At 41.7% G+C, this 20277-nt stretch overlaps 1 protein-coding gene across 1 annotated transcript; it reads left to right on the top strand.

Moving 5' to 3' along the window:
- Positions 1–1724: 1724 nt before the first annotated feature.
- MAP10 (microtubule associated protein 10) lies at positions 1725–5251 on the top strand. Its single transcript, XM_055425799.2, has one exon. It carries the CDS (start codon positions 1746–1748, stop codon positions 4473–4475), a length of 2730 nt encoding a protein of 909 aa, XP_055281774.2. The 5' UTR covers positions 1725–1745; the 3' UTR covers positions 4476–5251.
- Positions 5252–20277: the final 15026 nt, after the last annotated feature.

A 20277-nucleotide genomic window follows, 5' to 3' on the forward strand; every position in this document is an offset into this window, starting at 1 on the left:
ACCGTGAACTTCCAGATGTTCAAGCTGGATTAAAAAATGCAGAAGAACCAGAGATCAAATTGCCAACATCCATTGGATCATCAAAAAAGCAAGAGAGTTCCAGAAAAGCATCTACGTCTTCTTTATTGACTATGTCAAAGCCTTTGACTGCATGGATGATAACAAACTGTGCAAAAGTCTTCAAGAAATGGAAATATTAGACCATCTGACCTGCCTACTGAGAAATCTGTATGCAGGTCAAGAAGCAACAGTTAGAATCGGACATGGGACTGGTTCCAAATTGGGAAAGGAGTATGTTTAGGCTGTATATTATCACCCTGCTTATTTAACTTATATGTAATGTACATCATGCGAAATGCCAGGTTGGATGAAGCACAAGCTGGAATCAAGATTGCTGGGAGAAATATCAATAACTTCAGATATTCAGATGACACCACCCTTATGGCAGAAAGTGAAGAACTAAAGAGCTTCTTGATGAAAGTGAAAAAGCGGAGTGAAAAACCTGGCTTAAAATTCAACATTCAGAAAATAAGATCGTGACATCTGGTCCCATCACTAGATGGCAAGTAGCTGGGAAAACAATGGATACAGTGACAGACTTTATTTGGGGGTGGGGCCCCAAAATCACTGTAGCTGGTGATTGATCTGATGCCAGGAACGACTAAAGGCAGGAGGAGAAGGGGACGACAGAGGATGAGATGGTTGGATGGCATCATGACTCGATAGACATGAGTTTGAGTAAGCTCCAGGAGTTGGTGATGGACAGGGAAGCCTGGCGTACTGCAGTCCACGGGGTCGCAAACAGTTAGAGACAACTGAGTGATGGACCTGAACTGAATGATGGTTTTATTCCTGGTTTTTTTAAAGGAAGCTCCATGATGTTCTCCATAGTGGTTGTATCAGTTTGCATTCCCACCAACAGTGTAAGAAGGTTCCCTCTTCTTCACACTCTCCAGCATTTACTGTCTAGATTTTTTTGATGATGGTCTTTCTGACCAGTTTGAGATGATCCCTCATTGTGGTTTTGATCTCTGTGGACATGAGTTTGAGTGAACTCCGGGAGTTGGTGATGGACAGGGAGGCCTGGCGTGCTGTGATTCATGGGGTCGCGGAGAGTCGGACACGACTGAGCGACTGAACTGAACAGAGCTGAATAAGGAGTGCTGCCTTAGTTTTGATGTACCGAAATCATTAACATAACTCGCCTACACCTGGATGCCTCAGCTGGTGATGTGTCCACACTCACTGTGTGTGTCCCAGCGCCACCACACTAAGACAGATACCTCAATGCCACTTCAGCGCCACATCCTTAGCTTTTGGGTAACCAGCAGCACAGAAGGCCGATTGTGGACAATTAGCTGACTTGCTTTAGCTTGGAGATTCAAAAGGAAGCCCTGATTTACTTTTAATATTCCTCTGATAGATTTGACAGGACTCCAAAATTGCATGGGGCCTGTAGTGATAAAAGGCGACTGGAGCAAAAAAAAAAAAAAATGCTTTACTGCTCTCCCCACCCGGCAACAATCATAGCTTCGGTATTATCATAAGCATTGTGTGTTAATACAAGTCAGGAAACCAAAGAGGTACGGTGAGAAGCCAAAATTCCCACAGCAGCCGCATCTCGGACCTGTCAGGGCGCCCTCTCAAGTCTCGCGAGAGAACAAGACAGGCTCCGGGTTTTCCCTGTTTCTCGCGATAAGGAAGGACTTAGGCTTTCCGATCCCAGCGTCTCCGGGGCAACAGCAATGGCGTCCGCGGTGTCTGAGCGGCTCTTCTCGCTGGAGCTACTCGTAGACTGGGTACGCCTTGAAGCCGGGCTGCCGCAACCACCCGTGGTTGCGGAAGAGGAGCAAAGGGAGGAGGGAGAGGAAGCATCGCCGCCGCGGCCCTCGCGCAGCCTGTGCCCAGCGGTGGCCTTCCGCCTGCTGGACTTCCCCACGCTGCTGGTTTACCCTCCCGCCGGCCCCGCCGCCCCTGCCCAGGAATGTCGGCCTGGCCTGGTTAGCTTCCGTCGCGGCAAGTCCTGTCTCTTCCGCCTGCAGCCCGCCACCCTGCACCGCCTGCTCCTTCGGACCCCGCTTTACACCTTGCTGCTCCAGCTGCCCCCCGGGCACCCGACCCCTACCCCGCAGCTCCTGGGGGCCTGCAGCATCTCCCTGGCCGCGGCGGTCCACAAGGTCCTGGGGTCCGCCGCCCCCGGCAGCTCCCAGAGCCATCGGGGAAGTTTCCCGCTGTGTAACCAAGACGGGGAGCGGATTGGGGACATTGCCCTGTGCTACCGCCTGGCTGATCTGGGAAGCAGCTTGTTGGGCCATCTGGAGCCGACAGTCGCTTCCACAGGAGGTGGAGTGGAGGGTATGGAGGTGCAGAAGTCAGTGGAGGTCAGCCCCCAAACCTGGCAGGAAAACCAGCAGCTGCAGCAGCCAGACTCAGAGCCAAGCCCAGGAGATGCTGATAAGCCTCTGGTGGATGTAAAAATCTCAAGGGCAGGGAAGGATTTGAAGGGAAGAGCTTTCCATAACAAGGCTGACTCTGATTACACGGATTCTATGGAAAATGGCAAAACCAGCTCCCTTATGTTTTCAAAGGGTAGCAGTGAGAGGAGGGTTAGCCCCTCAAATCAGGAAGGCACAGAGGTGGAACTTGAAACTAACATAATTTGTCCTCCTCCTCTATATTACACTCATTTGACTCAAGAAAAGACACCCCCTAAACAGGGTAGAATTACCATTGAGCCTCAAATTAATGCACCTGAGGAATGGGATGATGGTACTTTTCTGAAAGAAAACCTTGTAAATCCCCCAACACATACTAATCCTCCAGGACATACAAATTCTGCAACAGGTGAGAGTCGTCCAGTGTTTATAAATCCTTCAGGCGTTCAGGATACAGGAGCAAGTAATCAAACTACAGACCACCCTCCAACTGAACAAAATAGAATTAATACTATAAGGCAGCTGCCTTTGTTAAATGCTTTGTTGGTTGAGTTGTCCTTATTATACAACCAACCCATGGCAAGCCCTACTCATATACATCCTCACTTAGCCTGGTTATATAGAACTGAGGATAAGAGGTCACCAGAATCTTCGGTGAAATCCACCTGTAAATCAGAATCTAAAAAGGGTAAGCTTTCTGTGGGGGGAAATGAGAAGTCAGTGAGTCTTCAGTATAAAAAAAACCAAACTGAAAGCCTTAAGAAAGGTAAATATTTTGAAAAGAAAGGTGGTGCCCCCCAAAAAAGAGTTTCAAGGGGAAAACTACTTTATGGCTTAACAAACACACTTAAACTACGTTTAAAGCAAACAAACCCTGATATGTTAGTAGAACATGAAAAGAGAGAACAGTATAGAAAAATGCAAACACAAATGTTAGGTGCAAAACTCAGAATTCCATCATCCAAAGTTAAGATACTAAGTTTTGCTGAACTGTATCAGAAGCCACATGAACTACCTAAAGATAAGTGTTTAGAATCAGATGCATCTTTCACTGAAAATAGCAATACCTCAAAGCAAATTAGTGTAGTTGTTGATGACCCTAGCACAACCAAAGAAACTAAACTGAAATGTGCAACTGAAAAGACAATTGATTGTGATGAAAATAGAAGCAATAAAGGTTTTTTGGGAGAAGTTGTGAGTCCTGCAAACCCCGTTGTCTCAGAAAGGTTTATTTGTACAAATATTTTGGAAGGAAAAGTGAAATTCCAAAGTCCAGGTGTTTTCCAGCAGGTTGCAGTAGTTGACAGAATTGTGGTAGATAAAGAAATAGATGACAAGCAGGTCAAAATCACTGGTGATGACATTCTAACTGGTGATGTCAATGAAAAGAATCCAGGTACAAGTAGTTGCTCTGACAGCATCTCAGAACTAAAGTATTCAGATGACTTCACCAGTCTGTGCAGTTCTGAAGACACCAGCAGAATTTTACGAGCTCATGATAGCAGTCCAGGGACAGAAAATCCAAAACACAGTCAACATACAAGCAAGTCCAGTGAAACAAGGTTGTCCATAAGGAAAAACAGCAGTGAAAAGAGTTCTATTCTTAGCCCACCTTTCTCAGCTGGATCTCCAGTACTCTCACATAAAAGATTTCCTGTTTCAAAGACTCGAGATAAAAGTTTGGAGGAAGCATCTTCCAGTGATTTCTCTTCATCACACTGGACTGAGGAAAAAGAAAACCAGAGAGACCAAAACAGTATGCATAATTCTAAAGTTTTAAAGCAGGATCGTGACCTCTCTGCTCAGTCTAAAACACGAACAGGTTGCAAGTCCTCAGAAAAAAGCCGGTCACCTCGGACATCTCAAGTGAGTTCTTATCTGCCTTCTAATCTGTCGGAACTAGAACTTAATGTCCTGGATAGCAGTACTTTAGATCACTTTGAAGAAGACAGTGATGACCTTGGTTCACTAAACATTTCCAAGCAATGCAAAGATATTTGTGAATTAGTAATAAACAAACTTCCAGGATATACAGTGTAAAAATATGTGCTTTTAAATAACATTTAATTTGTTTTATAATCTGTGTGTACTGTTAGTGAAACAATTTTAATACCTGTACATAATTTTTAGTACATAAATTTATGTGAATAATTCTTTTTCAGAATATAAGTGTTTGTCATTCCTTTGGGGTTTAAGTAGGATTCTGACACTAAATCTGACACGATTGATAATGAGATGATCTTATAACATAGGTAAGATTTAAGTTGTTTAATCTTATAAAAATAGAAGTAGCTTCCTAAACTGCCCCTATTAAAGTATCCTAAAGCTGACTTCATTCACACCATTGAAAATAGAAGGCTAGTTAACAAAGATACCTTCAAATTTTAATGGGAATAAATCGTTTGATGGATATAGAAAATTTACTGTATGAGATGCAGAAAGGTACAAAAGAATTTAGGGTATAGCTACTGCAGTTATAAGGGCTTAATGTTTTATTTAGACAGCATTCTTTAGGGAAATCTTCCAGGGACCATAGACATTCCATGTCTCTAATAGGGGAAATCCATTTTATATGCTGTCATCGTGCTCTGTGTGCTTTTTTTAAACCACAATTTGTGTGGTTACTTGATTAATGTTTATCTTATGCTAGACTTCAGTTCTGTGATTGAAGGGACTGTGTCTGTTTTGAGCAGCAGTATGGTCTTAGTGTCTGGCACAGTCTCTGGCATATGGCTGGGGTGCAATAAAAGCATTTGTTGAACAAATAAGTGATGGCCGTACACTTAACATACCCAACGAGAGGGATTAGAATTAAGCAGTAAAACAAACAGAAACCTAAAAAATATCCTTCTTGGATACTGGTTATTTGACTATAGTATTTTCATTTTGTTGAAACACCTTTTGGTGTTCTCTGAAGTATTTGTAGAAGGGAGCTAAAAAAGGTGTCTTCCTATACAGTTTATTGTATAGAAATTCAGTTTATTGTCATTTCAGCTTGTTCAAGTTATTTTTAATGTATGACAGTCCATTTCTTTGAAATCTAGTGATCATTTCTTTATAATTTCTTCCATTGGTTTTATATTTAGATCTTATTCTGTGTGCAGATATTTACATGTATTTTCTTCTGTGTTACATTTAAATTTTACACTTAATTTTTAATATAGCTAATACTTTTGGATATATGAGGTGAGGCCCTAATTTTCCTAAGTAATTAAATAATTATGTAGGTATTATCTTGACTAATCATAATAATAGAATTTAGTTAGATGGTGAGATGAAGAGACTGTATTTTGAGGAGCAATATGAATAAAGAATAGCGATGGGAATGAACACAACATCACAATGTACTCAAAGGACTGAGAAGACATTCAGTTCAGTTCAGTTCAGTCGCTTAGTCGTGTCTGACTCTCTGCGACCCCATGAATCACAGCACGCCAGGCCTCCCTGTCCATCACCAACTCCTGGAGTTCACTCAAACTCATGTCCATCGAGTCGGTGATGCCATCCAGCCATCTCATTCTCTGTCGTCCCCTTCTCCTCCCGTCCCCAATCCCTCCCAGCATCAGAGTCTTTTCCAGTAAGTCAACTCGTCGCATGAGGTGGCCAAAGTATTGGAGTTTCAGCTTCAGCATCAGTCCTTCCAGTGAACACCCAGGATTGATCTCCTTTAGAATGGACTGGTTGGATCTCCTTGCAGTCCAAGGGACTCTCAAGAGTCTTCTCCAACACCACAGTTCAAAAGCATCAATTCTTCGGCGATCAGCCTTCTTCACAGTCCAAATCTCACATCCATACATGACCACGGGAAAAACCATAGCCTTGACTAGACGGACCTTTGTTGGCAAAGTAATATCTCTGCTTTTTAATATGCTATCTAGGTAATGGCAAGCCACTCCAGTACTCTTGCCTAGAAAATCCCATGGATGGAGCAGCCTAGTAGGCTGCAGTCTGTGGGGTCGCTAAGGGTCTGACACGACTGAGTGACTTCACTTTCACTTTTCACTTTCACACATTGGAGAAGGAAATGGCAACCCACTCCAGTGTTCTTGCCTGGAGAATCCCAGGGATGGGGGAGCCTGGTGGGCTTCCATCTATGGGGTCACACAGAGTTGGACACGACTGAAGTGACTTAGCAGCAGCAGCAGCAGGTTGGAAATAACTTTCCTTCCAAGGAGTAAGCGTCTTTTAATTTCTTGGCTGCAATCACCATCTGCAGTGATTTTGGAGTCCAAAAAAATAAAGTCTGACACTGTTTCCACTGTTTCCCCATCTATTTCCCATGAAGTGATGGGACCAGATGCCATGATCTTTGTTTTCTGAATGTTGAGCTTCAAGCCAAACTTTTCACTCTCCTCGGCTTTCATCAAGAGGCTTTTGAGTTCCTCTTCACTTTCTGCCATAACGTTATCTTGATTAAGATGGTAGTGTCACACTACAGAGTGGTAGAAGAAAAAAGTATTGAGTAAGAAAAAGTCCCAGATTGTAGGAGCTTCAAATGTCAAGCATAGTGATAAAGTCCTAAGCAGTAAAAACAGTATTTTAATGTATAAGTTGAACACCAGTAAGTAGTTATGACATTTTGAATATTTTAAATTATTGAAATAAATTTTTAGAGGTCCAGGAATTATACCAGTGAAAATTTTGGAGTATGAAATGTTTTTAATGGCTATGATCTTACTTTTTTGGTAAATATAAAACATACAGTGTTTCATTTCACAAAAGATGCTGTAGCTGACTATTCAGATGACATCAGTTTGGCCTGTAAATTGTTAGCAAGTTTTCATTATCATGGAGGAAACAGAAAATATAAGCAATATTAGAATAAACAGAGAAACAATTCCTTAAAAACTATTTGAGAGTAAATCGTTGTGTAGGATGAGAATGGGTAAGGACAGTGGTGAGTTCAGTATGTTTAAGGTGCAGCAAAGACTAAAGATCTTTAAATCACTAAACCGAGCAGCTAAATACGCTTCTCTTCGAGTTATTCCATGAACACCTATTTCTAGAATTGTGGAGGTGGTAGTTTTTCTAGCTTAATTCTAATGAAATACCTGTTTCATGTATTTAGTACTTCCTGTTTGAATCCTATATTCAAATTGTACTTCATGTTTTAATTCTAAAACCTGTAAACTTAGTACTTTAAAAATGTCATAATAGATACTACTCCTGAAGCCTTAATTATCTCCTTAAATTACTTAAAATCATTGAAACATGAAATAGTTGTTTTAGGTTAAAAATGACAAGAGAAGGATTCAGGAAGTCTTGGCTCACAAACTGTCATTCTGTACAAGAATCACAAACTGTCATTCTGTACAAGAATCCAGATATTTTAATCAAAATTAAAACATAAATAGCCTGAAGGATGGCTATATCTCTTGGTCCAAGGACAGTTTATGACTAGGCATATATAAATATTATGTATCTAAAGGATGTAAATATCATTTATCTTATTTAGATGTTGCTTTGTTATGAAATTTCTTTGCCTGGCCAATGACACAATGTGATAATTAAAACCTTGTTATTTTAAATTGATAGTCTTTACCTGGTAGTCCTGAACTTTCAGGGTCATAAATAGGGAAGAATGTCACTTAATTGTAAAACTGAGCTGCTGCAATCCAGCTTTTCTGAGCAGCTTAGGTATCTAAACTGCTGTGTTAGGGCTACCTCTCTGTAATATTAAGAGGCAGCTGTCAACGATGACAAGTTCTTTGAACTGTTACTAAAGCAGATTCGAAGAGGACTGTGCAGATGAATACGTCCAATTCTTTTTTTTTTTTTTCCTGGAGTCATCTGCATGCTGTTCATGACATTTCTAGATACAAAGAACATTGTTACTAAACTCTTATGCACTTGTGGCTCTGTTGAGAGCCACCTGTTCACATCTTGATTAATTTTTCTGCCTGTATGAGCAGTGCATTTATTATGCAATCACACTTGGGAACCAAATTTTATTTGTTACAAACATACAGGTCAAGACTATCAATTTAAAAAAACAAAGTTTTGATTATCGCATTGTGTTGTTGGCAAGGCAAAAAAATTCATAACAAAGCAATATCTAAATAAGATAAATAATATTTATATCTGTCTGTTAGATACATAATATTTATATTTGCCTAGTCATAAACTGTCCTTGGACCTGGGGATATAGCCATCCTTTGGGCTATTTATGTATTAATTTGGATTTAAAATATCTGGATCCTTGTGCAGAATGAGTTTGTGAGCCAAGACTTGCTGGATCCTTCTCATTTCTAACTAAAACAATATGAGGGTAATTTACTTGGTCAAGGACCAAAACATTTTTAGTGTTTTTCTCCAGAGATCTAACTGTCATGCCAGGAAATATTAGACTTCAGAATGAGCTTTATTAGGTTGGAGTGCCAAGCCATAGTATTAGAAACATTTTCTTATTTTCCAAACAGTTCTCATATCTCTGTTACACAAGTAATATGTATATCAATTCTAGGAAAAAAACAGAAAATTCATATAAGAAAAAATTTTCTTTGCTTAAAAATTGTGTACTAAGGGAAGGTTACGGTCCTTTCCTTTCAAAAATCCCACCGAAATAAGAGAAGAGATATAAAAATAAGAGTTGGCCCACAGGAGTCCCAGAGAATGAGGAAAATGCTGGTGGTGGACAAGATACTTGGAGCAACTTCCAGAAGAGACAAAGCAGATGGAATTAGGTTGCTGAAAAATGGACTAGAAACCTATTATTCAACATAGCTCAGAGAGGTGCTGCTGGAGAGATGAGATGATGTTTTCTAACAAAGCCCAGGGATAAACATCCGCTTCAGTGAGCAGACCTTAAGAAGGAGCAGGTCATGGGACACAGAGGATAGAAACCGAACGCTGAGTGTGATGGAGAGGATGGGGCTGGGCTAAAGGTTATCTACTAGAAGAGGTGTTGGGACCAAAGAGAAAAAATATTTTTGCTTTGGATCACAAAACATGTTAGCAATGTCTTTCTGAATTTTATTGGAAAGACCACTAATCCTAGTGGCAAATTAAAGTATTAAAGCCCTGGTCTTTGGAAACAGGTGGATGGTGATTACATCTTTGATCATGTTATATATATTTTTTGAGTTATTTCTTCATTATAAGGTTAGTTTGGGGGTTGAATCAAATAACATTTATCTAGCATATATAACAGTGAATGCCCCTGAACTGTTGGTGTATTTAATAGTACAGAAAATGTACCATGTATCTGTATTCTTGCCCTTCAGGGGATACATTTTCAATAAAACCTCAGTCAGGGAAGTCAGCTCTTCCTTCCAAAGGTTAAAACAAATGTTCCATTTGACATTGTAACTGAGTAGGAGAACCCTTGGCAACAGGAATCCATGGAAAGTTTTGGGCTTTAATAAAGAATGTTTGTGTTTATCCAGCAGCAGGCCAGGGTGGGAGATCAGACAAGCTCCTGAGTAACAGTTCAAGATAGCAGCTGAAGGCCGTAAGGTAGAAAGAAGGCGTGTGCAAGGGAACCGGTCCACAAATCACTAAACGAATCATTTATTACAGGTTCAGAAACCTATACTTGCAAACTTGACTATTCAGGATACTTTGTTTTATTTGTTTACTTTTTGTTTTGTTTTCTTCTTGGTTTTAATATAGTTGTCTTTGAACTATATTGTAGTTGAGCCATAAGAACAAAAGGATCTTGTCGTTGAGTCATAAGAGCGATAGGAAGTGGATTTGGCTATGGCTCATAATTGAGCTGAAACCCTCACGGAGGAGCGGTAAACCCCCAGGGTCTACATAGTGAAAGAGAAAAAAGATCCAACTCCTCTTCTGTTCAGAGATTTCTCCTTCAGCTGTTCTCCCCAAGAAACCTTGGAGGGTTTTGCTTTTTGTTTCATTAAGGGAAGCTGCTCAGTTGCAGAGTTTCACACCCAACAATGGGCCTGGAGGACTGTATTTCCTAAATTGTGATTTTGATGTTAATGCTGAGGAGAGAATTGGGATGGAATTTGGATTCTGAACGACGTAAATAATGGATTGCTTTATATGTGGAAGAGCCTGTTGTCAGCAGTGTTGGTCTGAAAATGATTGCTTGCATATCTAGAATTCTTAAGGGTATTTCCATGTGCTTTGGACAGTATTTGTTAACCTGAGGGAGGAGATCTTTCTGATCTTCTGGAAAAGTTCAAGGCATGAATGTTCTCCGTATCCTTGACTCCCTCCGTCGTGGCCAGAAGCCGGGTGTTTAGGGAGGCGCATTTTTTCTTTTCAGATGGCCCTGCCTTACATTCCAGTGTACCTTTTCTGAATCCATGATTTCTTGCTACTCTCTTGCTACTTCACTGATCACAGCATGAGCTCACACTGTCAACGTCTAAGAATCTATGTGATAGGTGAGATTTCACTCAAAGAATGGCCTTTTCACTGGAAAATAAGATTGCTGGGAGAAACAGTATTTTGACCTCCGTTATCATCATTAATTTAATCCTAATGCTTCCTGACACTGATTAGCACCTTATAGCTGGTAAAGGACTTCCATTGTCTCACTTCATCTTCATGAGCACCCCATGAGTTATTAGTATAGATGAGAAAATGGAAGCTGTTTTTCACATTCATTGCCTTTCTCACGTTCTAGAAAAAACAAAAGACTTTTGGTATAAATCTCAGGAAGTTAATGTTCCTTCAATACTTCTATCATTTCCAGAATCAGAGTGGATAGCAATTATCTATAAAATTCCAATTTGAAACATTATAAAGCTGTGTTGTATTTTAGGCCTCCCTATTTGTATGCATTTTATTTTTATCTTCTAACTTAACTGTTTTTACTAAACTAGAGGTATGTTCTCCTGCATCAACAAAGAAGTACCCATCTCTATGCTGAGAATATGATTATTCTGAATCCTGATGTGGTATTAAAAAGTAGCTGAAGGATTTCCTTGATGGTCCAGTGGTTTGGAGACCTTGCTTTCACTACAGTGGTCATGGGTTCGATCCCTGGTCAGGAAACCGAGATCCCACATGCTGCAGCCTCCCCAAAATAAAAATAAACAGCAGCTGAAATTTTAGACAATTCAAGTCAGAAAATAAAGCTTGAATTCATAGGAATGTTGAGCCAGAAGATATTTTGGAAATCATTTAGTTCAGCTCCGTCACTTTGTAAACAAGGACTGTGGCCCTGAATAATGAAGTTTGTTAGTTTCTTGCCCCCTCTTTCCAGTAGAAGATGCCACCTCATGTGTTACACTGGGATCATTACAAACCCAGGCTGTGTGTCTGGCAGGCTTTCTGTAACATTCATATTAAAGACACTAACCAAAAATGAACGACTTAGAGATGTGGGAATCATACTCTTTGCCACAGGGAAGGCATTTGTGTTTGGGATCAGACAGACCTGTTGGAGCCCTGGCTTCACCACTTACCTGTTAACCATGGCAAGTCTCTCGGAGCTCAATTTTCACAGCTATGAAACGGAGAAATGAATCATCATGGTGAAAGTCCAATGTGACTTTCTTAATAATATTCACTACCTTTCTACTACTACTGTATAGGTCAAGCCCAGGTAGGGGATGTGTACCAGAAGAGGTGATTCTGATGGTGAGATACAACAATCTGTCTTTCTGATGCATGGGTACCACCTACTTTTGCCAAGAACTGGACGATTGACACCTGAGTCCTTCTAACTAAAGAGATCGTGAACCTCCTGAATCGAACTGCTCTTCTCCACGTCAGTTCAGTGCTCTACTTCTCCCTCCTTAATGAACTTTGCATTGAAGCCCCTCCTTCCATGCCAGGCCCTATTGCCTGGTCCTCAACTAGAAGTGAGGAACCCAATTAAGTTACAGAAAAGAAGATATATTCTTGACAGCTATAGAGTAGAAACAGGTATGGCTCACTAGAAGCAGAATGCATCAGAGGTGCTATCTCATGCACTTCAACACCCTGAAACATGTCCATGAATTGCCATGGGTAAGACTTCTGGTGGGTGACCTAAGGAATGCTCCAACCATACTTGATATCCCCCTAAAGAGGAGGCGCTCAGAAAAATGTTCATAGGGCTGGTTTCACAGGAATGCAGCCTGTGCGGTTGTGTAAACCCTGCACTCAGAAGGACCTCACGCTGGGTTAATGCTCTGCTGTTGTCACCTTGAAATTCTTACTTTCCCTTTGAGCTTGGGTTTTTGAGTGAAGTCTAATGGGACAACAGTACATCCACATTCGTGGGGGAGGTGTGTGCCATGTGTGTGTCCAGTCTTGTTTCTTCCCATCCTATTCACATATAGTTTCATACACAACTAGCTTCTACTCAGGGCCCCATTAAGAAAAGCACAGCTCATGGTTTAAAGTTCTGCTATGCTAAAGCTGAAACTGCAATACTTTGGCCACCTCATGCGGCGAGTTGACTCACTGGAAAAGACTCTGATGCTGGGAAAGGTTGGGGGCGGGAGGAGAAGGGGATGACAGAGAATGAGATGGCTGGATGGCATCACCGACTCTATGGACATGAGTTTGCGTGAACTCCGGGAGTTGGTGATGGACAGGGAGGCCTGGCGTGCTGTGATTCATGGGGTCGCGGAGAGTCGGACACGACTGAGCGACTGAACTGAACTGAACTGAACTGAATCACTGTCTTGAAATTCTTAACAATTTTATCTTTGAATTAGTGTTGTGTAAACATACAAGTGGGCCTTAGGAAGCATCATTACTAACAAAGCTAGTGGAGGTGATGGAATTCCAGCTGAGCTGTTTCAAATCCTGAAAGATGATGCTGTGAAAGTGCTGCACTCAATATGCCAGCAAATCTAGAAAACTCAGCAGTGGCCACAGGACTCGGAAAGGGTCAGTTTTCATTCCAAACCCAAAGAAGGGCAATGCCAAAGAATGCTCAAACTACTGTACAGCTGCACCCATTTCACAAGCTAGCAAGGTCATACTCAAAAGTTCAACAGTACATGAACTGAGAATTTCCAGATGTTCAGGCTGGATTTAGAAAAGAGGAACCAGAGATCAAATTGTCAACATCCGTTGGATCATAGGAAAAGGAGTTCCAGAAAAACGTTTGCTTTATTGACTATGCTAAAGCCTTTGACTATGTGAATCACAACAAACTGTGGAAAATTCTTTAAGAGATGGGAATACCAGACCACCTTACCTGCTTCCTGCAAAACCTGTATACAGGTCAGGAAGCAACAGTTGGAATGGACATTGAACAACAGACGGGTTCCAAATTGGGAAAGGAGTGTGTCAAGGTTGTATATTGTCACTGTGCTTATTTAACTTATATGCAGAGTATATCATGTGAAATGCCAGGCTGGATGAAGCACAAGCTGGAATCAAGATTACTGAGAGAAATATCAATAACCTCAAATATGCAGATGACACCACCCTTATGGCGGAAATTGAAGAGGAACTAAAGAGCCTCCTGATGAGGGTGAAAGAAGAGAGTGAAAAAGCTGGCTTAAAACTCAGCATTCAAAAAACTTCAGTACCATTTTTCTAGATTCCGTATGTACGTTTTAGAATACAGTATTTCTCTTTCTGTTTCTAACTCACTTTATTCTGTATAATAGGTTCTAGGTCCATCCACCTCATCAAAAAACTAAGGTCATGGCATCCAGTCCCATCACTTCATGGCAAATAAATGGGGAAACAGTGGAAACAGTGACAGGCTTTATTTTCTTGGGCTCCAAAATCACTGCAGATGGTGACTGCAGCCATGAAATTAAAAGATGCTTGCTCTTTGGAAAAAAAGCTATGACAAACCTAGACAGCATATTAAAAAGCAGAGACATTACTTTGACAACAAATGTCTGTATAGTCAAAGCTATGGTTTTTCCCGTGGTCATGTATGGATGGGAGAGTTGGACTGTGAAGAAAGCTGAGCGCCGAAGAATTGATGCTTTTGAACTGTGGTTTTGGAGAAGACTCTTGAGAGTCCCTTGTACTGCAAGGAGATCCAACCAGTCCATGCTAAAGGAGATCAATCCTGGGTGTTCATTGGAAGGACTGATGCTGAAGATAAAGCTCTAATACTATGGCCACTTGATGTGAAGGGCCGACTCATTGGAAAAGACCCTGATGCTGGGACCTTGATGCAGGAGAAGGGGACAACAGAGGATTAGTTGATTTGATGGCATCGCCAACTCAATGGACATGAGTTTGAGCAAACTCTGGGAGGTAGTGAAGGACAGAGAAGCCTGGCATGGTGCAGTTCATGGGGTCGCAAAGAGTCAGACAAGGTTGAGTGACTGAACAAAAGCAACAACAAACATACCGATTCAAGGCTGATGGGACAGTGTAGCGTGCACCTGAGTAAACAGGTACAGCGTGCGCGTTTATCTCTGCTGCCTGATTTGCATACAGTGTTCATGGTATCCAAGGCACAGAATCCAAGGACTCGCCATGTGTGGGAGCTCAGTGCAACTCAGCCTAGCACAGGTGAGTGCGTCCCATCTACACCTGGGCATTCTCAGAGGCTGGGCTCTCTGTGGGTGCCAGAACTGGTTTCACATGCAGAAAGAAGGCAGTGCTATTCCAAAAACTAGGAATGACTGAGGAACTCCGTCATATTTTGACTGGCTTGTGTTACTTCCCTGTGTTAGTCAACCACTGACATTCAAAATGATGATACAGAAGAGAGCAACCTAGGGCTCCTTGTCCTTCCATCTCTTCCTGGGTCATCAGGAAGCTGATGGTGGAGCGTGTTAGTGGCATGTGCAGGCATCAAGAAGTGGAACAGAAGTGTTAGTTTAGTGGAGACCACATTTCCACTATCTGCATGCCAGATAAATATTACATGTTACATAAATATTACAAGATGCCAACTGTGTAATTTTGATTTCCACCTACAAGTAAATATTCTATTCATACTTAAAACTGACATTTCACAATGTAAAGATGAACAGTCAAAATTAGGTTAAAGATTTTAATTTTTCTTTACATTGAAATACATTGAACAGTGAGACAGCATTCTAAAATGATCCCTCAATGACTTATGCCCTTATACAGTCCTCCCTTAGCAAGTTGGCAGGACCTGAAGTTTGCTTCTGATTAACAGACTATGGCAGAGGTGAAAGAGTTTGGCAGAGGTAATTAAAGCCCCTAATCAATTCACTTGAAAGACTCGATAAATCAAAGTGACATTATCCTGGGTGGGCCATACCTAATGAGGCAAGCCCTTTAAAAGCATATAGAAGTGAGACTTTTCTTCTGCTGACCTTGAAGAAATGAGCACCATGAGTCCTGCAGCTGGAAAAAAAGTTCTGCCAACAACAGCATGAGCCTGAAAGTGGACTCCACGCCTCAGATGAGACCTGAGCCCTGGCCCACACCAAGACTGAAGCCTGTGAGACCCTGGGCAGAGCACCCAGCTACACATTCCTGGACTCTTGACCCACGAAGACTATGGGACAGTACATGGGTGTTGCTAGAAGTTGCTAAGTTTGGGGGTAATTTGTTATGCAGCCATAGGAAGTTAATGCAAATAGCTGATAAAACCACCATGACAAGTTGAGAAAAAGACCTTGGAAGAAAGGAAAAAGTTTTATATTTTAGGCACTCCCTATTCTTGAACAGGTCCTGCATTTTTACTTTTCACTGAGCCCTCCAGATTCTGTAGCTGGCCCTGGCTGTTACTCCAAGCTTAGTGAGGCATATCCAAGGACTGGCAGGCTTTCTGCTTGACTATCCAGTGCACATAGGCTTTGGCACAGCCTTTCTGGCAAAGGTGTTGTGTATCATACTTGTGAATAGGGGGCTACATGTTTCCTCTGTAGAATCGGAACACCATCTTTAAATTTTTAATTTTACAGTCTGAACTCAAATGCCTACATTTCACACTAATGATAAATTTGGCTTCTGTAACTTTTATATAAAACTACTCATAGCAATTCTTTGGGGGTAGAACTAATGTAATTCTGCATACAATATTTTTAACACATAACAAAATGATTGAATAATACATAACCATTTAGGAACTGTGTCCTATTTATTCTTGACAGTTAATTTCTACAGCGGTTTTTTTAAAGGCCTGACTTTCTCCATAAGGCTTCTTTAGCACTAGTTGCAGCCTTCTGCAACAGTACTATATCCTCAAAACAGTTAGTTTTGTGGATGTTCTGGGTATATGTGTATGTAGCCACTTTGACCCACTTCCCTGGTTTGGAGAACAAATATAATGATACTCCTATTTTATTCCAGTAGATAGTGCCAGCTTCACGTATTTGTGTTAACAGGAAATTCAACATCAAACTTTAATGAACTGCCAGCCCAAAGGACCAAGGAGGTCCTGAGAAGCTTACTTCGTCTTCCTTAAGTAAGACCTCTCCTGCTTACAAATGCCAGACCAACCCGCTAACTGGCCCTGGTTTTCAGCTGTCATGATTTCTGTTGCTGTGGAAAAGTGTGGTGTCTGAAGACCAGCCCCCTCCCTGGTCTTGACTCCAGCACAGTTTGTGAGGGTACAAGTTACTTTGGTTTTTGTTCATGAGTTCAGATGCACAGACTGGCTGGATCTGGAGTTGTCTTCAAGCATTTCCTCCTGATGATCACTTCGTGCAGAGCAAGGACCACTCGGACAGGTGCTTACTTCTCTTGTCTGCTTTGGGGTCTTTTCCTCCCAGAGAGTTTGGACTGAAACTAGCCTAAGACATCAGAGTTCCTAATTATTTCAAACATCTAAAGGGAAGGAGTAATGCATGGACTAGATTCTGCTCTTCTCTGAAGCCTACTGAACCCCACACAAATCTATTCTCAGTTTCCATCAAATCACAAAAATGACTTGATTCCTAAAGCCCGTGATTGCATGTGTGTGTGTGTGTGTGAGAGAGAGAGAGAGAGTCCCTCAGTCATCTCCAACTCTTTGCAACCCCATGGACTGTACCCCACCAGGCTCCTCTGTCCATGGGATTCTCCAGGCAAGAACACTGGAGTGGTTGCCATTTCCTTTTCCATGAGATCTTCCCAGACCAGGGATTGAACTAGTATCTTCTGCATTGGTTGGCAGATTCTTTACTGTCTGAGCCACCAGGGACACCCCAGAGAGACTCACCCAAGTGTTGTGAGTAAAGTCCAAGAACATTTCTGTAGAGTGTTCTATGTCCTGTTTTGGAAAAGCAGTTGGCAGTCCTGGCTTAAAATAATAATGAGAACTCACTTTCCCTGTGCCAGGCACCTCCTACATGTGTATGTGTTGAGATTGTCTTATTCAGTTTTGTTTTCCTCCCTCATCCTTAGCAAGGAGCTTACTGCAGCCCCTTTCACAAAGTATACATTTAATGGATGCTGGTGGAGTTGAATAGAAACAATGATTAAAATTAGAATCTATTCGTGGGGCTCCCAGGTGGCGCTAGTGGTAAAGAACACATCTGCCAATGCAGGAAAGGAAAAGGGGGTTCCGTCTCTGGTGGGGAAGATCCTCTGGAGGAAATGGCAACCCACTCCAGTATTCTTGCCTGGAGAATCGCACAGACAGAAGAGCCTGATGGGTTATAGTCCATGGAGTCACAAAGAGTCGGACATGGCTAAAGCGACTTAACACATAGCATAGTATCTATTCATCGTTTACAAATTAGGGCCTTCTGTACTCTGTCTGCCTCACCGCTTACCTAAGAGCTCTGCCACACAGAAATCTGGGTCCTGGGGCTCTGGGAATAGTGACCCATGAAACTAACTTCATCCCCTTTGATCCTAAAGAATAAATCAAGATCGAAACTCTTCCGTTGATTCCATCTAATTCATTTGGCTGATAATCCTTAAGTCCACCTGGGTTAAGAGTGAGATGACCACAGACCAGGGAGAGACCCTGCGCATCCTTGATGTCACTTTTGTTCTTCAAATTTACTCTCAGATTATGCAAGCAGACTCCCCAGAATTCCCGGTGCACTTGTGCAGCGGATGTTTTTCTGGCTGACAACTATTCCAACATATGGCACCTCCTAAGAAGCACCAGAAGATTGAAATGTTCTGATCTCCAGGCTTCGACTGCAGTTCTTGAAATAGCTTGGTTATAAAACTCACAACAAATAACACTTCCTTTGACACTCAGAGTGTGAGGAAGAGCTAGACTGTGGTGTGTATTTAGACCACTTTGTACCTGAATTTAAATTTTTAACGTTCTCTTTAGAGGCAAGCAGTTTCACCGAATGCATGTTAAAGAACAGCAATGCAAATGAACGTATTTGGTCTCCAGTCTGTGGACCCATTCACTGGCTTTTGTTGTGTAGCATTTTAAAGATTGAGAATAATTATGACAAAGATTCCTGTGTAAACCTCACCCGGGCTTAACCCCATACTGGTGTCATGCCAAGCTTTCTCTCTCTCTCTCATAAACAAACACCCAGCTGCCTCTGAAAGCCCCCTGTATGTCCTGTCCCGCTCCTTTGCCCTCCCTTCTGAAGAGTAACCGTTCCTCTGGGTTACTGTAGACTCTTCCCATTCCCTTGGGGGAGGGCATGTAGATTGTTTCCAGATTTTTTTGTTACCAGTAATGCTGTGGTTAACATTCTTATCCCTGTGTGCCCACGTGCTCAAATTTCCTTAGGATTCTGTACCTGGAATTGGAATCGCCGGGTGCTGTGGTGTATGCGTCTTCACCACTGCCAGATCACTCTCCAAAGTGGTTGAACAAATTTACTCTGCTGTCAGAGCATAGGAGAGCTCCCCTTTCTTCGTATTCTATCACAAAACTCAATCAAGACTTCACATTTTAATTTAGCTGCTCCGTTTAGCTGTTGTAGCTTTACAGAAAGTCTTGATATCTAGAAAGGCAGCTCCCCGCCCTTCTGCTTCTCTGTTGTCTAAGCCAGCAGTTCTCAGACTTTTTGAGTCCTTTACACTCTGAGAAATTGAGTACTCCAAAGAGCTTTTGTTTATGTGGATTATTTCTACCAATAGTTACTAACAATAAAAAATGCGAGGTTTGTGCTTTTTTGTGCTTTTTTTTGTTTTGTTTTGAGGTGGACCATTTTAAAGACTTTATTGAGTTTGTTTCAGTATTACTTCTGTTTTATGTTTTGGTTTTTTTGGTCACGAGGCATGTGAGATCTTAGCTACCCAATCAGGGATCGAACCTGCAACCCCTACATCGGAAGGTGAAGTCTCAACCACTAGACCAACAGAGAAGTCCCAAATGTGCAAAGTTTTTTAAATGTGTAGTTACGAATCCATCTAAAAGTGACACTAGTAACCCTATTCCACGTGAGCGTGAATAACACTTTTCATAAAAAACAAACAAACTAATATTCCCAAACAAGAAGATTAGAATGGCACTGTTTTATATTTTTGCAGTTTCTTTAATGTCTGGTTTAATTCCCATAGCCCTGCATTCAGTCTGTTATGATGTTAACTATCATGTAGCCTCTGGACAATTCCAGAGTGAGGGAATGAGGATGAAAATGGCAAATAATGTCTCAGTACTATTATGAAAATAATTTTGATCTCTTAGACCACCTCCCCCAACACCCACAAGGGTCTCAAGGATCCCCTGGAGTCCTTGGGTCCATCCTTTGAAAATGCTGTTCTGAGCTATTCTTGGTTCTTTTACTTCCATGAGTTTTAGGATCAGCTTATGAAATTCCACAAAGTAGGCAGGTGTGTGGAACTTATAGATTAATTTGCCCTAACTGGTGTATATATGGTAGCGTGTGTGTGTGTGTTTTCTCAGTCACGTTCAACTCTTTGTGGCCCATTGTACTGTAGCCCGCCAGAGTCCTCTGTCCATGGAATTTTCCAGGCAAGAATACTGGAGTGGGTAGCCATTCCCTTCTCCAGGGGATCGAACCCGTCTCTGATTATCTCCTGCATTGGCAGGCAGATTATCTACCACTACGCCACTTGGGAAGCCATTTATGATATTGGATATTCATAAATATACTACTTTATCCTATAA

This window comes from Moschus berezovskii, chromosome 12 (genome assembly GCF_049115385.1).
Source record: "Moschus berezovskii isolate FMDL1 chromosome 12, NW_MosBer_1.0, whole genome shotgun sequence".
Taxonomy (NCBI): Eukaryota; Metazoa; Chordata; class Mammalia; order Artiodactyla; family Moschidae; genus Moschus; species Moschus berezovskii.

Excerpts from the sequence above, each read along its gene's own strand:
- MAP10 (XM_055425799.2), top strand. The coding sequence starts at position 1,746 with ATGGCGTCCGCGGTGTCTGAGCGGCTCTTCTCGCTGGAGCTACTCGTA.